Source organism: Montipora foliosa, chromosome 9, assembly GCF_036669935.1.
Source record: "Montipora foliosa isolate CH-2021 chromosome 9, ASM3666993v2, whole genome shotgun sequence".
In the NCBI taxonomy this organism is placed as follows: domain Eukaryota; kingdom Metazoa; phylum Cnidaria; class Anthozoa; order Scleractinia; family Acroporidae; genus Montipora; species Montipora foliosa.
The window spans coordinates 8,223,240-8,240,739 of NC_090877.1; the positions used below are offsets into that span (position 1 = coordinate 8,223,240).

A 17,500-nucleotide genomic window follows, 5' to 3' on the forward strand; every position below is an offset into this window, starting at 1 on the left:
TGTTTTAATGTATCCTTTGTACGTTAGTACGCCTAGTACGGCAGTGTTCTTTTTATCTGAGTATTTTAATGTATCCTTAGTACGTTAGTACGCCTAGTACGGCAGTGTTCTTTTTATCTGAGTATTTTAATGTATCCTTAGTACGTTAGTACGCCTAGTACGGCAGTGTTCTTGTTATCTAAGTATTTTAATGTATCCTTAGTACGTTAGTACGCCTAGTACGGCAGTGTTCTTGTTATCTGAGTGTTTTAATGTATCCTTTGTACGTTAGTACGCCTAGTACGGCAGTGTTCTTTTTATCTGAGTATTTTAATGTATCCTTAGTACGTTAGTACGCCTAGTACGGCAGTGTTCTTTTTATCTGAGTATTTTAATGTATCCTTAGTACGTTAGTACGACTCGTACGGCAGTGTTCTTGTTATCTAAGTGTTGTAATTCATTTTAAGTACGTTAGTACGCCTAGTACGGCAGTGTTCTTGTTATCTAAGTATTTTAATGTATCCTTTGTACGTTAGTACGACTCGTACGGCAGTGTTCTTGTTATCTGAGTATTTTAATGTATCCTTAGTACGTTAGTACGACTCGTACGGCAGTGTTCTTGTTATCTAAGTGTTGTAATTCATCCTAAGTACGTTAGTACGCCTAGTACGGCAGTGTTCTTGTTATCTAAGTATTTTAATGTATCCTTAGTACGTTAGTACGCCTAGTACGGCAGTGTTCTTGTTATCTGAGTGTTTTAATGTATCCTTTGTACGTTAGTACGCCTAGTACGGCAGTGTTCTTTTTATCTGAGTATTTTAATGTATCCTTAGTACGTTAGTACGACTCGTACGGCAGTGTTCTTGTTATCTAAGTGTTGTAATTCATTTGAAGTACGTTAGTACGCCTAATACGGCAGTGTTGTTGTTATCTAAGTATTTTAATGTATCCTTTGTACGTTAGTACGACTCGTACGGCAGTGTTCTTGTTATCTGAGTATTTTAATGTATCCTTAGTACGTTAGTACGTCTCGTACGGCAGTGTTCTTGTTATCTGAGTAGTTTAACGTATCCTTAGTCAGCTTCGTATGTTAGTGCGCCTATAACAGTTATTCTTCAACTTTCTCTAACCCCCCACGATAACCAACTAAATGCGCCCCCAAGTACCTGACTCTATTTTAAAGACCATTGGAAATCTTAGTACCTTAGGTACGACGTACTAAGAAAGAATTTAAAAAAATGAATCCTATTATAGGCATGGTATACCCAAATTGGCAATAATAGTGCATGGGGAATCTTTGGCATGTAGTTACTCTCTGTGTTCAATCAGAAATATTGTTATTCTCCTGACAAATGTTTATTTTTTTTCCCACAGGCAGAGTTTGCCATTGAAGCTGTGTCCAAATCTCTATATGAGAGAATGTTTAAGTGGATTGTTATGAGAATCAACAAATCTCTTGACAGAACAAAACGGGAAGGAGCATCCTTCATTGGAATTCTGGATATTGCTGGATTTGAAATCTTTCAGATGAATTCTTTTGAGCAGCTCTGCATCAATTACACCAATGAAAAATTGCAACAGCTCTTCAATCACACAATGTTCATTTTGGAGCAGGTACCCTGCCAAATGATTTTTGCTGTAGCTGCAGCGTTGTCCTTAAGAGTAATAATGTATGATGTGAATGCCCTGGGATAGGTCCAAAACCCTAAATAAGTGCCTTCCCTGATGAGTGCATTCCCTTAAATGAGCAGTAAGGGCAGGTATTTGCAATGAATAACTTAAGATGCCAAGGTAAACTGGTTGGAGTGTGGTGTTTTAAGTGAGAAGTAAATTCACTTCCTGTTTCCTATTGGATCAAGAGGGGTTTTTGGTTGAATATTCTGGTAATGATGCTTGTATGTACAGGCAATGTATTGTTAACTGTACATTCAAGTTAAGACTGGTGATCTATTCCTTTTCCACATTTCCAGGAAGAGTATAGGAAGGAGGGTATCGAATGGAAATTCATTGACTTTGGTTTGGATTTGCAGCCCTGCATTGATCTTCTTGAAAAGGTAAGTGCACCACTTAGGCAGATACGTGTGGTCATATGTGTTAGTTGTTGCATGTTGCCTTTGATGCTACCATTTGCATCCATCCTTGAAGCGTGACAAATTTTGCGCCAAGTTTTACTTTTTATACGTTAATGTTTTGTCTGGTTGTGTGTCACGTTTGGCAAATGAACGTTGGCAGTTACATCATGAAATTGACAATGTTTTTGGTGGCATACCAGCATGTTTTGTTCACATGCTCTTGAAGTTTTCAAGTTTTCTGAGAGAGCAGATATTTGTATGAATCTGCCTTGAAGAGTTGTAAACATCTATCTCCCGTGAGTTTCCAAAGACACGATATACATGTGTATGAAATTTGGTATACTTTACCAAAATGACATAGGCAAGCATGTTGTGTTAGATGATGATTCCATCTGCTTCAGAATTAAGAATTTGTGAATGAAATAAACATTTATATAAATGTTATAGATAAAATAAATGAAAGAAATGTTATAGATGAAAGGTAGAAGTGATGGACAATTTAAGCATTATTGTCACTTATAAACGCCTGAAAAATTGATGTGGCTTCAACGGGAGTCTAACTAATAATAATAATAATAATAATAATAATAATAATAATGATGATGATGATGATGATGATGATGATAATAACAACTTTATTCATTTAATTCAATGAACGGGAAGGATACCAGAGGTTATCCCTATCGAGGGTATCTGCCTGCAGCGGGATGTAATTGACCTAGTCAATTTTGATGAGGGAGGAAAACCGGAGTACCCAGAGAAAAACCCTCGAGTCAGATTGAGATAGACTGAAATTCATCCCACATACAACCTGAGGCCAGGGTTGAAGCCGGGTCACAGAGGTGGGAGGCGCGGTTGATAACCGCTAAACCACCCTGCCTTCCCAGACTACCCTCATGACCTTTGTGATGCTGATGCAATGCTGCACCAACTGAGTTATGAAGCCACTCAGTCAGGGGCAGGTCGATTTGTTGGTTTCCTGTGTTCCGGTTTTAACAAGTACCTTAGGAACGAGGACACTTGGCAAAATTGGGGGTGCATTTCTGGATGAAAGTGGACTTATAATGGTCAATTTGCTTCTGCTACCAAGAACATCATTTAAAATCATTTTGCTGGTATATCTGACTTTTGGATTAAACTGTCATGCGATACAGTAAACACCTGCATATAAGAACCAGTGGATTAAGAACATCAGGCTGAAATTTGGCCAATAAAGCACCATATAAATAAGAACAAAGACAGCCTGATAAATAAAACATGTTCTTAATATAAAGGGAAATGGCATTAGAATAAGGAAAAAGTACAGTACAGTAAGTGATCAAAGTAATTATGGTGTTCAGGACCATTACAAACTTTGAAATCTATTTTAAACAGGCTTGTATTGTATGTCAAGTAAACCTCTAGTAATGTACAATTTAAGAACACTTCCAGGCTGATTTCTTACTAAGCACCCCTTAAATAAGAACACGATCAGCCTGAAACCTGAAATCAGTGTTCTTATATAAATTATGAAGTGATCATTCTGTAATCTGGATGCAGAGTATGGTTAACATTTGGGTTGTGTCTTTTATTTCATTGTACAGGAACATGCATTTGACTAAAATACCGCATCTCTGTTTGCTGTTGAGCCATGAATTATAAACACACCCATGATTCTTATTTGAGTACTTGATCTATTGTTTGCACAAAGGGGGCTGTTAAGTGCTTGACTGGAACAAAATTGAATTAAACTTGTAGTGACTGAGGTAATTGTTGTCTTTCAGCCCATGGGTTTGATGGCTCTTCTTGATGAAGAATGTTGGTTTCCCAAAGCTACAGATAAGTCATTTGTGGACAAAGTCATCAAAGAGCACAGTAAACATCCAAAGTTCAAGATCCCAGAGTTCCGATCAGAGGCCCATTTCTCAGTTATTCACTATGCTGGAAGGGTAAGCTAAACATGCTTCAATGTTACTATTTTAATTGCGAAAGTCCCATGAAAGTAAGCGTAACCGAATACATTTGTAATGGTGCATTTTGTTATCTGAATCGGGTCATTCAATACCCTGAGACAACTTCGGTCATAAATAATTGTTGTAACACTTCACTAGAACAGCAAATGAAGCTCATCAAAGCTATGAATAATGTACCCCTCCTCTTCCTCCCTCCCTAAAATGTTGCATTTACCAGTTGGTTTTTGCACTCGAACCCATAAACATCAACATTGAAGTGGGAGAGGCGGCAAATTGCCCTCTGTGTTACAACATTTGTGACAGAGACTGTAGGTTATTTATGTAGGCTCTGATAAAAAATGTGACCCACTAGTCTGTGGGCTCTACAAAGTCACGTGCATACAAATTTTCAAATTCGTAGGTGCTCCTCCTTTGTAGCTCCCTGCGAATTCTAGTAATTCAATTTAAGTAGAGCATCCAATTGGTATTACAGAGGCCATAGGTTTCAATCTTGCCTTGGACTCTGATTTTTCAGTTGTCCTTTCAGCTGTCGCCAAGCAACTAACTACCTTCCCATTATTTAACCTTGTAATGTAACTCTTGTGGGTGATGGTTTCATTTATATGTATAAAAAAGTGATAATCTGGTTGACTGGTTATGGGTGAATGGACAACTGGAAGGGAAATCTGAGTCCCTGGCAGGAATTGCAGTATGTGTGGACACTCTTAACACTGAACACCCTGTGAGCTGGGTAGTTTATCTACATTCTTCAAACATACACCATGTTTCTCCCTCCTTTGTTAATTTAGGTTGATTACAATGCTGTGCAGTGGCTGACTAAGAATATGGATCCACTAAATGACAACATCATAGCTCTATTACAGAATTCCTCTGATCCTTTTGTTGGTCAGCTCTGGAAAGATTTGGGTATGTTTTGTTTGCATTTGCAAAACCATTATCCTTGAAACAGTGTTTTTTTCTCACATTCTGTCATGATCACAATTATTTTGAGTTAACTTATCAACCACAATTAGTAATAAAATAATTATAACTATATGTTCCTTCTCATAACCTACAGATGCCCTTCATTTGATCACTTATTTCAATATTTGTAATAATGACATTCTTTTCTTGAAGGGACACAGTCAGCTATTGCACTGAACACCATTTTTTATTCAAGTTACTTTAAATAATCACGTAGGAGGATTAAAAGCATAAGATGAAACAGGTTTTCAGTTAGACTTTAAATGTAACGAAAACCCAAGAGGATTGAAACAGATTTCAAGCAGGAAAAGTCCACACCGAATTTGATAACTTCGTGTTGAGGTAGATACTCTTCAAACCAATGACCAGGGAAGTGCAGTACAAACGCTGACTCAGTGTCCCTTAAATGATTATAAGTCCATCTACTTTCCACCAATTAGATCACAACCCATGTTCTCCTTAATTTTTGGCATGGTAGCCTGCCTTATTTATCAACATAAAAGAGCAAGGAGAAGTGATGAATTTATTAATAAATATTTTTTTTGTCTTCAACAGAAAATGTTGTTAGCATGAATGCAACACAGAGTGAGACACCATTTGGAAGCAAAGTGCGCAAGGGAATGTTCCGCACAGTGAGCCAGTTGTATAAGGTAAAGATTGGAAGAAAATATTTTGCAGCTTGTTTGCAATATTTGTTTTGTTCCTTTTTCAAGTTTCTCATTTTGGTCACTTGCTGATGGTATATTTTATTTAAAAGGAACAACTAAACAAACTCATGGTGGTGTTACATAACACCAACCCAAACTTTGTACGATGCATCATTCCCAACCATGAGAAACGAGTAAGTACCAAGTGTCAACTGTCTATTACAAAGCAAACAGTACCACACAAAGTTTCTATCATTGTCTCTTTTGTTTTGTAAGAATCACTGAAGCTGTATTGTAATAATATTATTGTTTGGTTCTTTGCTCTTCAAAGGCTGGAAAGATCAGCGCTCATCTTGTGTTGGACCAGCTGCGGTGTAATGGTGTATTGGAAGGCATAAGAATCTGCCGACAGGGTTTTCCTAATAGAATGCTTTTCCAAGAATTTAAGCAGAGGTAATAGTTATTGTGGTTTGTTATTGCAGTGAGAAGTTTGATGAAACAAATTTGTGGTATTGTTTTTCAACAATGATATTTACTTTTCTTCAAGGTATGAACTGTTGACACCAAATGTCATTCCTAAGGGCTTCATGGATGGAAGAAAAGCTTGTCAGAAAATGGTGTGTGCCATTTTTTGTTTCAGTAATAACTATTGTTTTCCTCATGTCTATGCTTGTTTTATGTGCAATCAATCTTGCATTGCAGCATAGCTGTTGTTTAAGAGGAATGCTTGTCTCCCTTTTTATGTATCCATCCATCCTATCTGTCTATCTACTCAATCTCACATACACATGCATACTACATGTAAGTGCGACTTTTTCCAAAAGTGTAAGGAATGAGGTATGCTGAATCTATAACTTCTGTTGAAGAGGACGTTAAAGCTAAAGCCAGTAAGCAAAATGCCTTGTTCTGGTTAGATTGCCATTCAACAAGAATGTGATGGAGGCCTATCACTACCCGCAGGCAATGGATATAAATGCAAGAATTGTCACATCTTACTTTCCCTGATTTAACAATGCCCACATAAACAAAACATTGTTTTCCCAAACTTCTGAAAAGTCTGCGAGAAAATTAACAATACCAAAAGTGATGTACTTCATTAAGTATGGCTAACATAAACAGATGGATAACAACATGGACTTTTTGTCTTTTGCAGTTGGAAGTTTTAGAATTGGACACAAACTCATACCGCATTGGTCAGTCCAAGATCTTCTTCAGGGCTGGTGTTCTAGCTCATTTGGAAGAAGAACGTGACCTGAAACTTACTGAGATTATCACTGTTTTCCAAGCTTATTGCCGAGGCAACATTGCTAGAAAACATTACAATAAGAGGGTACAGCAACTGAGTGCCATCCGTGTCATTCAGCGCAACTGTCTCAGCTACCTTAAACTTCGCAACTGGCAGTGGTGGCGATTGTTCACAAAGGTAAAGCCCCTCCTAAATGTGACAAGGACAGACGAGGCACTCAGAGAAGCACTGGATCTGAAGCGTGTCAATGAAGAGAAACTTGATAAAATTGAGCAAAACTATCAGGATCTTGACAAGAATTACCGCCAGATTTCTGAGGAGAAGTCTATCCTACAGGAGCAACTTGATAGGGAGCGCGATGCATTCCAAGAGGCAGATGACATGCGGCAGAGGTTGCAGGCCAGAAAGAATGAACTGGAGGAGCTGCTGAATGATCAAATGGAGCGTTTTGACGAAGAAGAAGAAAAAGTTCTTGGTTTGACTGAAGAAAAGAAGAAACTTTTGAAAGATATTCAAGACTTAGAAGACAGGTATTACTCTTTGTTAAACTGTACGTTCAATGTGCTCTCAAGTATGTGTGAAATATACCTTTCAGAGGCCAGGTATTCTACTTGGCCTCTTGCAGTTGTCAGTAGTTGGTGCATAAATGCCCTTTTGTGACATTGTACAAAGCAGTGGTACTTGTGCTTGTGGGAAATTCCAATTTTCCTGCTTAACATGCAATTCTATTTCTTTGCTTATTAGTTTGGAAGAAGAAGAGTCAGCTCGTCAAAAACTCCAACTCGAAAAAGTCACTGTTGAAGCCAAAATAAAGAAGCAGGAAGAGGATTTGACATTATTGGAAGATTCCAATTCCAAGGTTTGTGATTTATCCCTGTTCTGTTGTCCTGACATTATTGAGCCACTTAAAGGGGCTAGGGCACGCAATTTTAGGCAATTTCAGCACTGATCGAATGGTCATAGAAGTAACTAAAATATTAAAGTAACTGTTCAAAACTATAGAAGAACTCTTAACAAAACAAAGGGAAGCCAAGAAGGGACATGGATGGACAAAACTGGAGAGGATTGAAATGGATTGAATTTGGGTAAATTTGAAAAACGTTGGCCCACCTTTTATCAAATTTATTTCAGTCTATATCAAAATGTCATTTACACAGCTGGAAAATCATTCTCAGTTGTTATGTGGCCGCGATTTTGCAAATGGAAGACTCTTGCTCTGCCAATTTTCCGTTTATAGCTCATAATTAACAAAATTAAACAAAATTACCTAAAATAGCGTGACCTAGCCCTTTTAACTTTGCCACCTAATTCTCTGTCCCAATTCCCTGATTCATTTGTCTTCAATTTCATTACCAGGCTCTCTTTCTTGTTGGATCGATTCGATAAGAGTTTGGCCAAAAGGACTGGGTTTTTTTTTTGTTTGCAGCTCACCAAAGAAAAGAAATCTCTGGAAGACAAACTGCATGAAACGACCCAGCAACTTGGAGATGAAGAGGAGAAAGCCAAAGGCCTTGCTAAACAGAAGGCTAAACAAGATGCTCTTATTGCTGATCTTGAGGAGCGTCTCAGAAATTCAGAAAGAGTAAGTGTTAAAATTTCTAAAAGAGTTGGGCGTGAAAGAGTTAAGAAACACCAGCCATAGCATTAAGGACGGTGCCTACCATTGTTATTGCGCATACGTTCTGGGCATCTCCAGATACTCGGATTTCCTATCGGTAGTGCTTACTAATGCAGGGATATTTATGCGTGGTTAAAATTTATGTGGAGAAAGCAGAACTTAGCAAGTGCTCTTGGTATCCAAAAAGAAAATTGGGGGTAACCATGCATTTTTCAGTGGTAATTAAGTTTTAATTTGGAAAGGAACGCCATACATTACTTTGTATTTTAAAGATTTTTGCTAATATTGACGATTAATTATCTTCGAAAAATGCGTGGTTACCCCCATTTTTCTTTTTGGATTTTAATAACACTTGTTGAGATCTGCTTTTCCCGCATATTCATAAAACCACGCAAAAATACCTTTGTATTAGTAGGCACCATCCTTAAAACAACAGGATTGTGATGGTGATGATGATTTTACTGGGTCGTTTTCTTTTTTTGCATTTCGTTTTTCACTCTTTGATAACTTATATCGTTGTAACACTTCATTAAAATACAGTACTTTAGTTACAACACAATACTAATATGGACTTTTCAAAATATTTATTACAACATGTTACACACATACACCATAGCTGACTACAATGATGAAACATGTAAAGTTAGAAAAAAGTACATTTTTAAAACAAATTTCATATGCGGTTATAACATTGTACAAGTCAACAATTCGATGAATTTTGCCCCATTTCATCATGTGAGCAGACATCTTAAGTCAATCTTTGCTTCAAAATCATAAATTATTGGAAGCCTTGCCTTTAAAACTTTTATTAAAGGCAAAATATTTTTTCATCTACAACAATTATTGCAAACATGCAGCATTCTCTTTTGTGTGCTGATTATACTTTTAACTAAGAGGAGATGAAGCAGACAGTTCATCAACCCATTGGCGCCCAGGGGTTCCCCCTTGACGAGTAAAATTGTCTGGCGTTAGACAGAGTGAAATACTAAGTCTGGCCAGTTTCGGCCGGTTTGGACGTCAAAGGGTTAATTTGCTGAACAAAGAAACTGATGTCTCATCGTCACAGAGTTTACTAATGTGGTTGACTGTTCAGCTTGACTCAAATAATAATAATTGTTTTGTATTACTGCTCAAATGCATAAGAGAAATCGTGAGGGTCAAGAATTCTGCTGCCATATGCAAGGGAATTTAAAACAAACTGGATATAAAAACGTAACTAATTTTTCTTAAGTTCACCTTGTTGGAATGAATTTTGTATTTCACCAGAACTGTCAAGAATTGGAAAAAATCCGTCGAAAGTTGGAAGCTGAGCTTGCCGATGTCCACCACCAACTGGAAGAGGCCAAGCAAACTGTAAGTGTCCTTGACTGTATAGGCAAAATCCACATGAGCGAGCAGGTTTTCCACAGCTGGAGTTCATTCCAGTTTCAGTAGTGTGAAGCAACATCTAGTTCCTTTGGATTGCATCCTTGATGTACTTCACTGCAATGACAACCCCCTTCTCAAGCAGAATGTCACCATTCACGGGATTCATTCCCCTGACCTGGCAACAATTAACTCCTTTGTTTGTTTTATATTATTTTGCTTGCAAGATGTTATGGTTGCAGTCTTCTCATTGCTTGTTTGCCTTTTAAGATCCAAGACCTAGAAGCCACAATCCACAAGAAGGACATGGAGTTGAATGACTTGAATGCAAGGTCAGATGACTGCAAGGCAGGACCTTCAATCTTTATTTTCTATGAAGTAGATGCTTCTTTGGCAGTCTTGAGAAAATCACTCTCATTTAAGTACAATTATTATCTTGTTTTGCCTGGAAATAATGGGATCCATGAAAAAAAAAGGAATGGTTTGACCTAAAACATGATTAGACACTTCTGCCTCTTGCAGATGTCAATTTTTTTTTTCAACTTTCCTTTTGTACAAATTTATATATTTTATGGTTCATATTGTACCACTGTAGTTTTTAAATTAGAACATTGAGGTTTCTGTGATTAATTTCAAGGAGAAAATTGTCACTCTCCAATTGTATTGTTCACTGGTGATTCAATTTTTTAGAAAAAAGCAATCCTCTGGCTCTTTTGGATGAAAAGTTGAAAACAGATCATTTCAATTCTTGTTTCCTAATTTGCGCAGAGCTGACGAGGAAGCAGCAAAGAGAAGTGAACTGGAGAAAGTTAAACGAGAAATGGAGAACCAAATTGAGGAATTAAGAGATGACTTGGATGCAGAGAAAAGTGCCAGGTCAAAGGCTGAGAAACAGCGCAGGGAACTTGGCGAGGTAATGCAAAATATTCCCAAATCTCGCTACTGCCAATCATTTTCTTTAAGCCTTTTCGGTTTTTGCTGTTCATTTACATGCCATGGCAAATTGAGGATTTGTTTTCATAGAAGATACGTTACTGATTGCAAAACTAATTGTCCCTGTGTCCAGGACAACAATATGGTTTGCATACTTATATCTCAATAATTTGAAATAGCTTTGTTAGATCAAGGGACAGCACTGCTGTAATTTATAAAATTATGTGCAGATTTCAATGTTTGACCAATGCTTGAAGGCTCTTTTAGGTTTTAATTATGTCTCGCTCTTCAACCTTGATGAATACGTTCAATTTTCGAAGTATCATCCAGTCACTTCTGCATTTACAACTCGAGTGGTTCTCATTCTCAGGAACTTGAGTCCTTGAAAACAGAACTTGAAGAATCCATTGACACAACAACTGCCGCTCAGGACATGAGGAACAAGCGAGAGTCAGAACTTGCTGCCTTGAAAAAGAGTGTTGAAGAAGAAACAGCAGCCCATGAGGCTGCCATGGGACAACTTCGGCAAAAACATGCACAGCTGGTGGAGGAGCTGAATGTGCAACTTGAAACAGCTAAGAAGGTATAAATGATTTAGTCAATTGAGTTTCGTCTCAAGAGTATATTAATGTATTTGTTGTAGCTCAAGACAACAAGATCCACACAGAAACTTGCCCGCAATTTTACTAGAATTTGCCACCTACTTTGAGTGAAAGCATACCCCATAACATTTGAAATGTGCACCACAGAAAATGAAGCTTTGATCAACCAAGCTTTGTTAATAAGAAAGCAACAGAATCTTGTTACAAAACGCAAGAAATTCATTTTCCGGAGGAGGGTGTTTTTGAAGCCAGGTTTGTTTCAGCACCCACGAATGAATAAAGAGATATATTATATGAGTGGTATCAGTCAAGTCTGGTTTTATGGAATAGGGAAATTGGTTGATAAAAGAGAGCAGTGTGTTGCGGTTCAAGGCACTTTTTGATGGCACAGCTGTACTGGTACCTCCTAAGAATGCCTTTGTCCACGGTTTTTAAAAATAAGTGAAGATAGCGACAATGTTAACACATTCTCTGACTCTTTAAACTGGAAATTGATTCTACTGTATGTCAATTCTAAGAACCTTAGATAATATTCTTACATATAGGAAATTTCTAATATTCAGGGAACCTTATTAAAGTTCCAAAAAAAAGCAGGTGAAGAGATAAAATTTTATTTGATAATTGGTAGCAGTAAAGCAGCAAATAAAGCTTTTTTTAAATCATTGCCTTTTTTAAACCTGCGGTCACTTTTCTAACTCTTCAGGGAAGTAACAGTGAGGCTGTTAAATTGTTTGGGAAATGAAATGACTTAAAAAACATAAACATCATTGTGGCCAGTTTTTTTTCAAAATTTCCTGGTTTATTCCTTTAGGGCAAATCTCAACTTGAAAAGGCCAAATCGCATTTGGAAGAAAGCCAGGCAGAACTCAAGGCAGAAGTGGAAGAGGTTACGAACCGCAAGACTGAAGCTGAACGCAAGGTGAAGGTGTTGGAAAATCAAATGGCTGAAGCAAACACACGGCTTACGGATGATGAACATCAAGTCGCTGAACTGTCCAGTACAAAAACAAAACTACAGAAGGAACTTGAAGGAGCCAACGCTCAGCTGGAGGAAATTGAGTCCAGATGTTCAGCTGCAGAAAGGGCAAAGGCGCTTTTGGAGTCCCAGTTGTCAGAAGTTCAGGTGAGATGAATGAAATTCTAGAGAATGAGCCTTCCCCAAAATGGTAGACTGTTGTTCGTTGTAGCATCTGTGCTCAATAGCAGTGGGAAGTTGGGAGCTGCAATTTGTGCTATCTTAGAGCAGTTTTTTCATGGAGTGCCCAAGAGACGCAACGAAGGGACTGCGTTTTCCTCTGATTGTCAGAGAATTTGACAGATGAAGCTAATCGCTTGGCATGGTAACCCAAAACCAATTTAGTCTTGACACTCAATTAAAACCTGTTGCAAAAATATACAATCTTATTTTTGTTTGGTAGGAATCTTTGTCAGAAGAGACTCGCCAGAAACTTTCCTTGAGTAACAAACTGAAAGAAACCGACAGCGAAATCAGTCGTTTGCAAGATCAACTTGATGACGAGGAGGATGCTAAGTTGGCTCTTCAGAAAAACCTTACGGCAGTCCAGACTCAGGTGGGTAATAAGAAATTCTCGATATCTGACTTCCTCTTAGCCCATAGATTGTCCCTCCCATTTTGAGTATTGCGTGACAACTGCGGGTAAAGAAAATCCCGCTTTCACCTCACCTTACCGTTCTTTAGCTGGTCACGCAATCCTTTCTGTTTACAAGCAAAGCTGGAAGTCTCCTTGAGGCGATGTCCAAATAAGTAAATAGATAGTGTAGCCTTTTGATGAGGCAAGTTTCTATGTGGATTCGAACTCAACCTCGCTTAGTTCCGTCAATGAACTTGAAAAGCATTTGAAATCAGACATATGTCGAAAAACCTCGACTGGCTGACCGAAGTAAAATCCTAGCGCAATCCGTAGGCAAATAAAGCATCCCCACTTCTGCACCATTGAAGAGTTTGGTGTCAAAATTTCCCTTGTATATCTATCCTTCAGATGGCGGATGTTAAGAAAATGGCTGATGAACGCTCTGCACAGCTTGAGGAAGCTGAGCAGGCCAGGAAGAAAATGTCGCGGGACATTGAAACGCTTCAGGGACGAGTTGATGAACTTTCTGCTAACAACAGCAAACTGGAAAAGACCAGGAAGAGACTTCAAGATGAGGTATATTGAAAATTCGTGTTGTAATAAGAGGCCATGGTATCCTTCTTTTGATATCAGTGCCAAGGACACACGTTCAAGAATAACTAATTAAATAGCATTTTGACTTCACACTGCTCATTGAGTGCTCATGCTTATCAGGTGTGATCTTGATATAACACCAAATTCTCATGACTACCCAACAAAGAAATCTGTGGAACCAGTTAGGAGAATGATCGTTTCGCTCTTGGGAATGACAGGGTTAAGTGCAACCAACCTAATTTTTGTATCGTTAAGCCCCTCTACCTGTAGCAACAATATTCAGTGTCCTTTTTCCCCTCCGGATTTCACCTTTTTCACGTCACAGAGTTTCCAGAGCTAAAGAATACTGTTTCCCGTTTCAAACAGGTCGATGACGTGCAGCTTAACTTGGAGAAAGAGAGAGCACAAGTCAGCGCACTTGAAAAGAAGCAGAGGAAGTTTGATCAGGTTTGTGAGCCAGCCGCTTGTTTTCCGCCAAGAGTTCTCCTTCCAGCTGTGTAACTTTTGTTGTTTTTGGTTTACAGTTGCTGGCCGAAGAAAAAGCCATTTCTGAGAAAAATGCCATGGAAAGAGACAATGCAGAGCGTGATGCCCGGCAAAACGAAACCAAGGTAGGTTGGATTAATACAACTTTCCATTTCCTCTCCCTCCCCTCCCTCCCGACAACTCGCCTGTGAAGAAAACCGTTTGAAAGAGCAACTTAAAACGATGCGTTTATGACTGAATGCGGGGGTATCTGTGTTTCTGTAGGTTATATCTCTGACCCATGAACTCGACGAACTGCAAGAGAAACTTGCAGAATCTGAACGCCTTCGCAAAGCTGCACAGAACGAATTGGAGGCCATGATGGAAAGCAAGGACGATTTTGGTAAGAATGTACACGAGCTGGAGAAAACCAAGCGGTTACTGGAATCGCAATTGGAGGAGAAAAACCAGCACATTGAAGAACTGGAGGATGAGGTGCAGATCAGTGAAGATGTCAAACTCAGGATGGAGGTAACCATGCAAGCTGCAAAGACTCAGTATGATCGAGAGCTGGCCTCGAGAGATGAACAAAACGAAGAGAAGAGGAAGGCTCTGCTTAAACAGGTAAAAGGGTGCATGTAATGCAGAGGAAAATGTGTTAAGGACGGTGCTTACGATTGTTATTGCGCATACGTTCTGCGCATCTCGAGATACTCGGATTTCCTATGGGTGGTGCTTATTAATACAGGGACATTTTTGCTTGGTTCAAACCTATGCGGAGAAAGAAGAACGTAGCAAGTGCTCTTGGTATCCAAAAAGAAAAGTGGGGGAAACCACGCATTTTTCAGAGATAATTAAGTTTCAATTTGGAAAAGAACACCATACATTGCTTTGTATTTTAAAGCTTTTTGCAAATATTGTTGATCAATTATCTTCGAAAAATGCATGGTTACCCCCAATTTTCTTGTTGGATTTCAATAACACTTGTTAAGATCTGCTTTTCCCGCATATTCAGTAAAATGCGCAAAAAATACCTTTGAATTAATAGGCACCGTTCTTAAAGGGGCTGTGTCACTTTGTATTAAAGCGCTTAGGGGAAATCTTTAGTTAATCACGAGTTTAAAACTCGAAAATGGTAATTCGGAATTCTTTTACTGGTAAAATTATCCTTACATCGCGAACAAGATGATTCTGAGCAAAAACGACCTTTATGAAGGCGATTTGCCAAAAATTTGAAAAACGTCGATTATTTAAATGCAATCGGTTTTTCTTGGGGGAAAAGTGTACAACGTATTTTCCTCTATAATGGCCGACAAGTGAAAATTATTCCTGGAGGAATAAGATGCCGATTTTTAACAGGAGAGAGGAGTATTTATGTTGAGTTTTCGAATTGTCGTGGTTTTCTGCAAGACGAATTGTCGGACGTAACGAAGCCGGAACATTGTCCATTGTCGTCTCCAGAGACCTCCGTTTCTTTTGGTCACGTGGTCCGCGAAACCAATGGGGGTTATAGGTCTTTGTGTGTGTGGTCAATATCACCTGACTCAGAAACTTGTAACCTTGAAGTTCTAAGAGGTTTCCCAACCAGTCCCACTAAATAACTATGTTTTCAACAGGCTTCATAGCTTGGTGTCAATTCCACTGTAAAAAAATATATATTTTACGTACTTTACCGGTTAACTTTGCCTCTCGCGGTTGTTCGAAACTTAGGTCAAGGAATGCGACAAGCTGCGATCTCCTCTTTTTAGGTAAGCAAAGGATAGTTAAGATCATACAAATTTCCCTTTTTTTCTGTAGCTCCGAGAGCTTGAGAGCGAGTTAGACGAGGAACGCAAAGGGCGTGTGAACGCAACTAATGCTAAGAAGAAGTTAGAAATGGATATAGCAGATCTGGAAGAGCAACTAGAGGGAGCCAATCGCGTGAAAGAAGACGGGCTACGCCAGCTGAAGAAGTACCAACAACAGGTAAAGGACATCCAGCGTGACTTGGATGAAGCTCGCCAGGCAAGAGACGAGATTTCCGAGCAAGCAAAGGAGAACGAGAGGAAAGCGAAACAACTAGAAGCTGATTACATACAAATGCAAGAGGTGAGTGGAGCGACTGGAAATGTGGGACCACGGTGGCTGACCCAGTCACAACTCAGTGACTTAAAAAAAACACAGAACGCCATGCAGGAGGAATCCAGAGAAATTCTCAGTTAAAAAATAGCGCGTTTACTTTTAGTCTCCCTGTCCAAATGTGTTTCCCCTTTCCTGTATTCGAACTTATCCTTTTGAATTCCGTTCTTGATCTCACATGTTACTCTTTCGATCCTTGCATTTTAGGATCTTGCTTCGGCGGAACGAGCCAGGAAGAGTCTGGAAGCCGAGAGAGACGAACTCGCCGAAGAACTTTCAAGTTCATCACATTTGAGGTACTGGCTTGAAAGGGCTGAAATTTGCAGCATTCTTTTTTCCGAAACATTCCAAAATCGTAACTGCAACAAGTTGCAAATTATTGGAGACACTTCACCTTCTTGGGGCGTTATTCATTTACCTGTTATCTGCCACACTGCAACCCCCCCCCCCCCTCCTTATCAATGTTGCTAGCAAGACAAAAAAATGCTGAAAACTTAAACAGTCAACATTGAAAGGGGCAGAGGGAGCGCTAGCAGGAAGTGGGAAAGGTTGAAATTCTAAGTATGGCGGGTATTGGAAGCTAGAAAAGGTGTTTTTTTAACAGGAGTGTCTCTACAATTTTGCAACTTCTTGTGGCAATGTTGGTGCCTTTAACTGATTCTTCGTGGCTTGAGCTCTGTTTTTATGCACACTGTTTCTATCGTTTGATTTTGAAAGGAAAAAAAAGGTATCGTCCACACTCAAATCACGTTTTGTCGTTGTTTTGTACAGGGGAGCTTCCGTTGAGGAGAAACGCAAACTGGAAGCTCGTATTGCTCAAATGGATGAAGAACTCGACGAGGAAAGAACACAGAACGAACTGTTAACGGACAAGTGCCGAAGGCTCACCATGATGGTACGTTGTGCAGCGATATGACTCGTGGGTTCGAATCCGCCTAAAGCCGCCTTAATTTTTTAGGTGTCTATTTAGTGGCAATTGCTTAAATTGTCAAGTTAAGTGCGAGGATCACTTTACCCTTTCACCTCTGTGCTGTTGTTGTTGTTGTTGTTGTTGATCGGTATTTCATTGCACGCAGTCGTGTAAATATGTCCCTACGTGCGATTCCACAGGTACACTATGTTTGAAATTCAGCGCACGTTTGATTCGCATTCGCCCATGGCCATTTGCCACATGCTTTTACTTTGCCACCAAAATTAATCCCTTTTGGTCGGTGTTACTCACGTCTGCGAAAGATTACCGCTTAGAATATCATCTAGTTTTCTGTATCTCACTTTATTCTTGGAGTTAATCGCATTCGTTTCTCCAGGGGAGAAGGGATGGTGCAGTGGTGAGAGCACTCGCCTCCCACCAATG

At 39.1% G+C, this 17,500-nt stretch overlaps 1 protein-coding gene across 1 annotated transcript in view; it reads left to right on the top strand.

Moving 5' to 3' along the window:
* LOC137970361 (myosin-10-like) overlaps window positions 1-17,500 on the top strand; it is a 47,217-nt gene that overhangs the window by 23,044 nt on the left and 6,673 nt on the right. Inside the window, exons 13-36 of the mRNA XM_068816882.1 lie at window positions 1,354-1,593; window positions 1,950-2,033; window positions 3,815-3,979; window positions 4,792-4,909; window positions 5,522-5,616; window positions 5,724-5,807; window positions 5,945-6,066; window positions 6,161-6,230; window positions 6,767-7,389; window positions 7,604-7,718; window positions 8,286-8,441; window positions 9,744-9,830; window positions 10,113-10,174; window positions 10,611-10,755; window positions 11,146-11,358; window positions 12,189-12,500; window positions 12,796-12,948; window positions 13,378-13,545; window positions 13,930-14,010; window positions 14,088-14,174; window positions 14,314-14,652; window positions 15,826-16,116; window positions 16,354-16,442; window positions 16,918-17,041. Of these exons, the coding sequence (XP_068672983.1) occupies window positions 1,354-1,593; window positions 1,950-2,033; window positions 3,815-3,979; window positions 4,792-4,909; window positions 5,522-5,616; window positions 5,724-5,807; window positions 5,945-6,066; window positions 6,161-6,230; window positions 6,767-7,389; window positions 7,604-7,718; window positions 8,286-8,441; window positions 9,744-9,830; window positions 10,113-10,174; window positions 10,611-10,755; window positions 11,146-11,358; window positions 12,189-12,500; window positions 12,796-12,948; window positions 13,378-13,545; window positions 13,930-14,010; window positions 14,088-14,174; window positions 14,314-14,652; window positions 15,826-16,116; window positions 16,354-16,442; window positions 16,918-17,041 (4,023 nt within the window). The remainder of the gene's footprint in view (window positions 1-1,353; window positions 1,594-1,949; window positions 2,034-3,814; window positions 3,980-4,791; window positions 4,910-5,521; window positions 5,617-5,723; window positions 5,808-5,944; window positions 6,067-6,160; window positions 6,231-6,766; window positions 7,390-7,603; window positions 7,719-8,285; window positions 8,442-9,743; window positions 9,831-10,112; window positions 10,175-10,610; window positions 10,756-11,145; window positions 11,359-12,188; window positions 12,501-12,795; window positions 12,949-13,377; window positions 13,546-13,929; window positions 14,011-14,087; window positions 14,175-14,313; window positions 14,653-15,825; window positions 16,117-16,353; window positions 16,443-16,917; window positions 17,042-17,500) is intronic.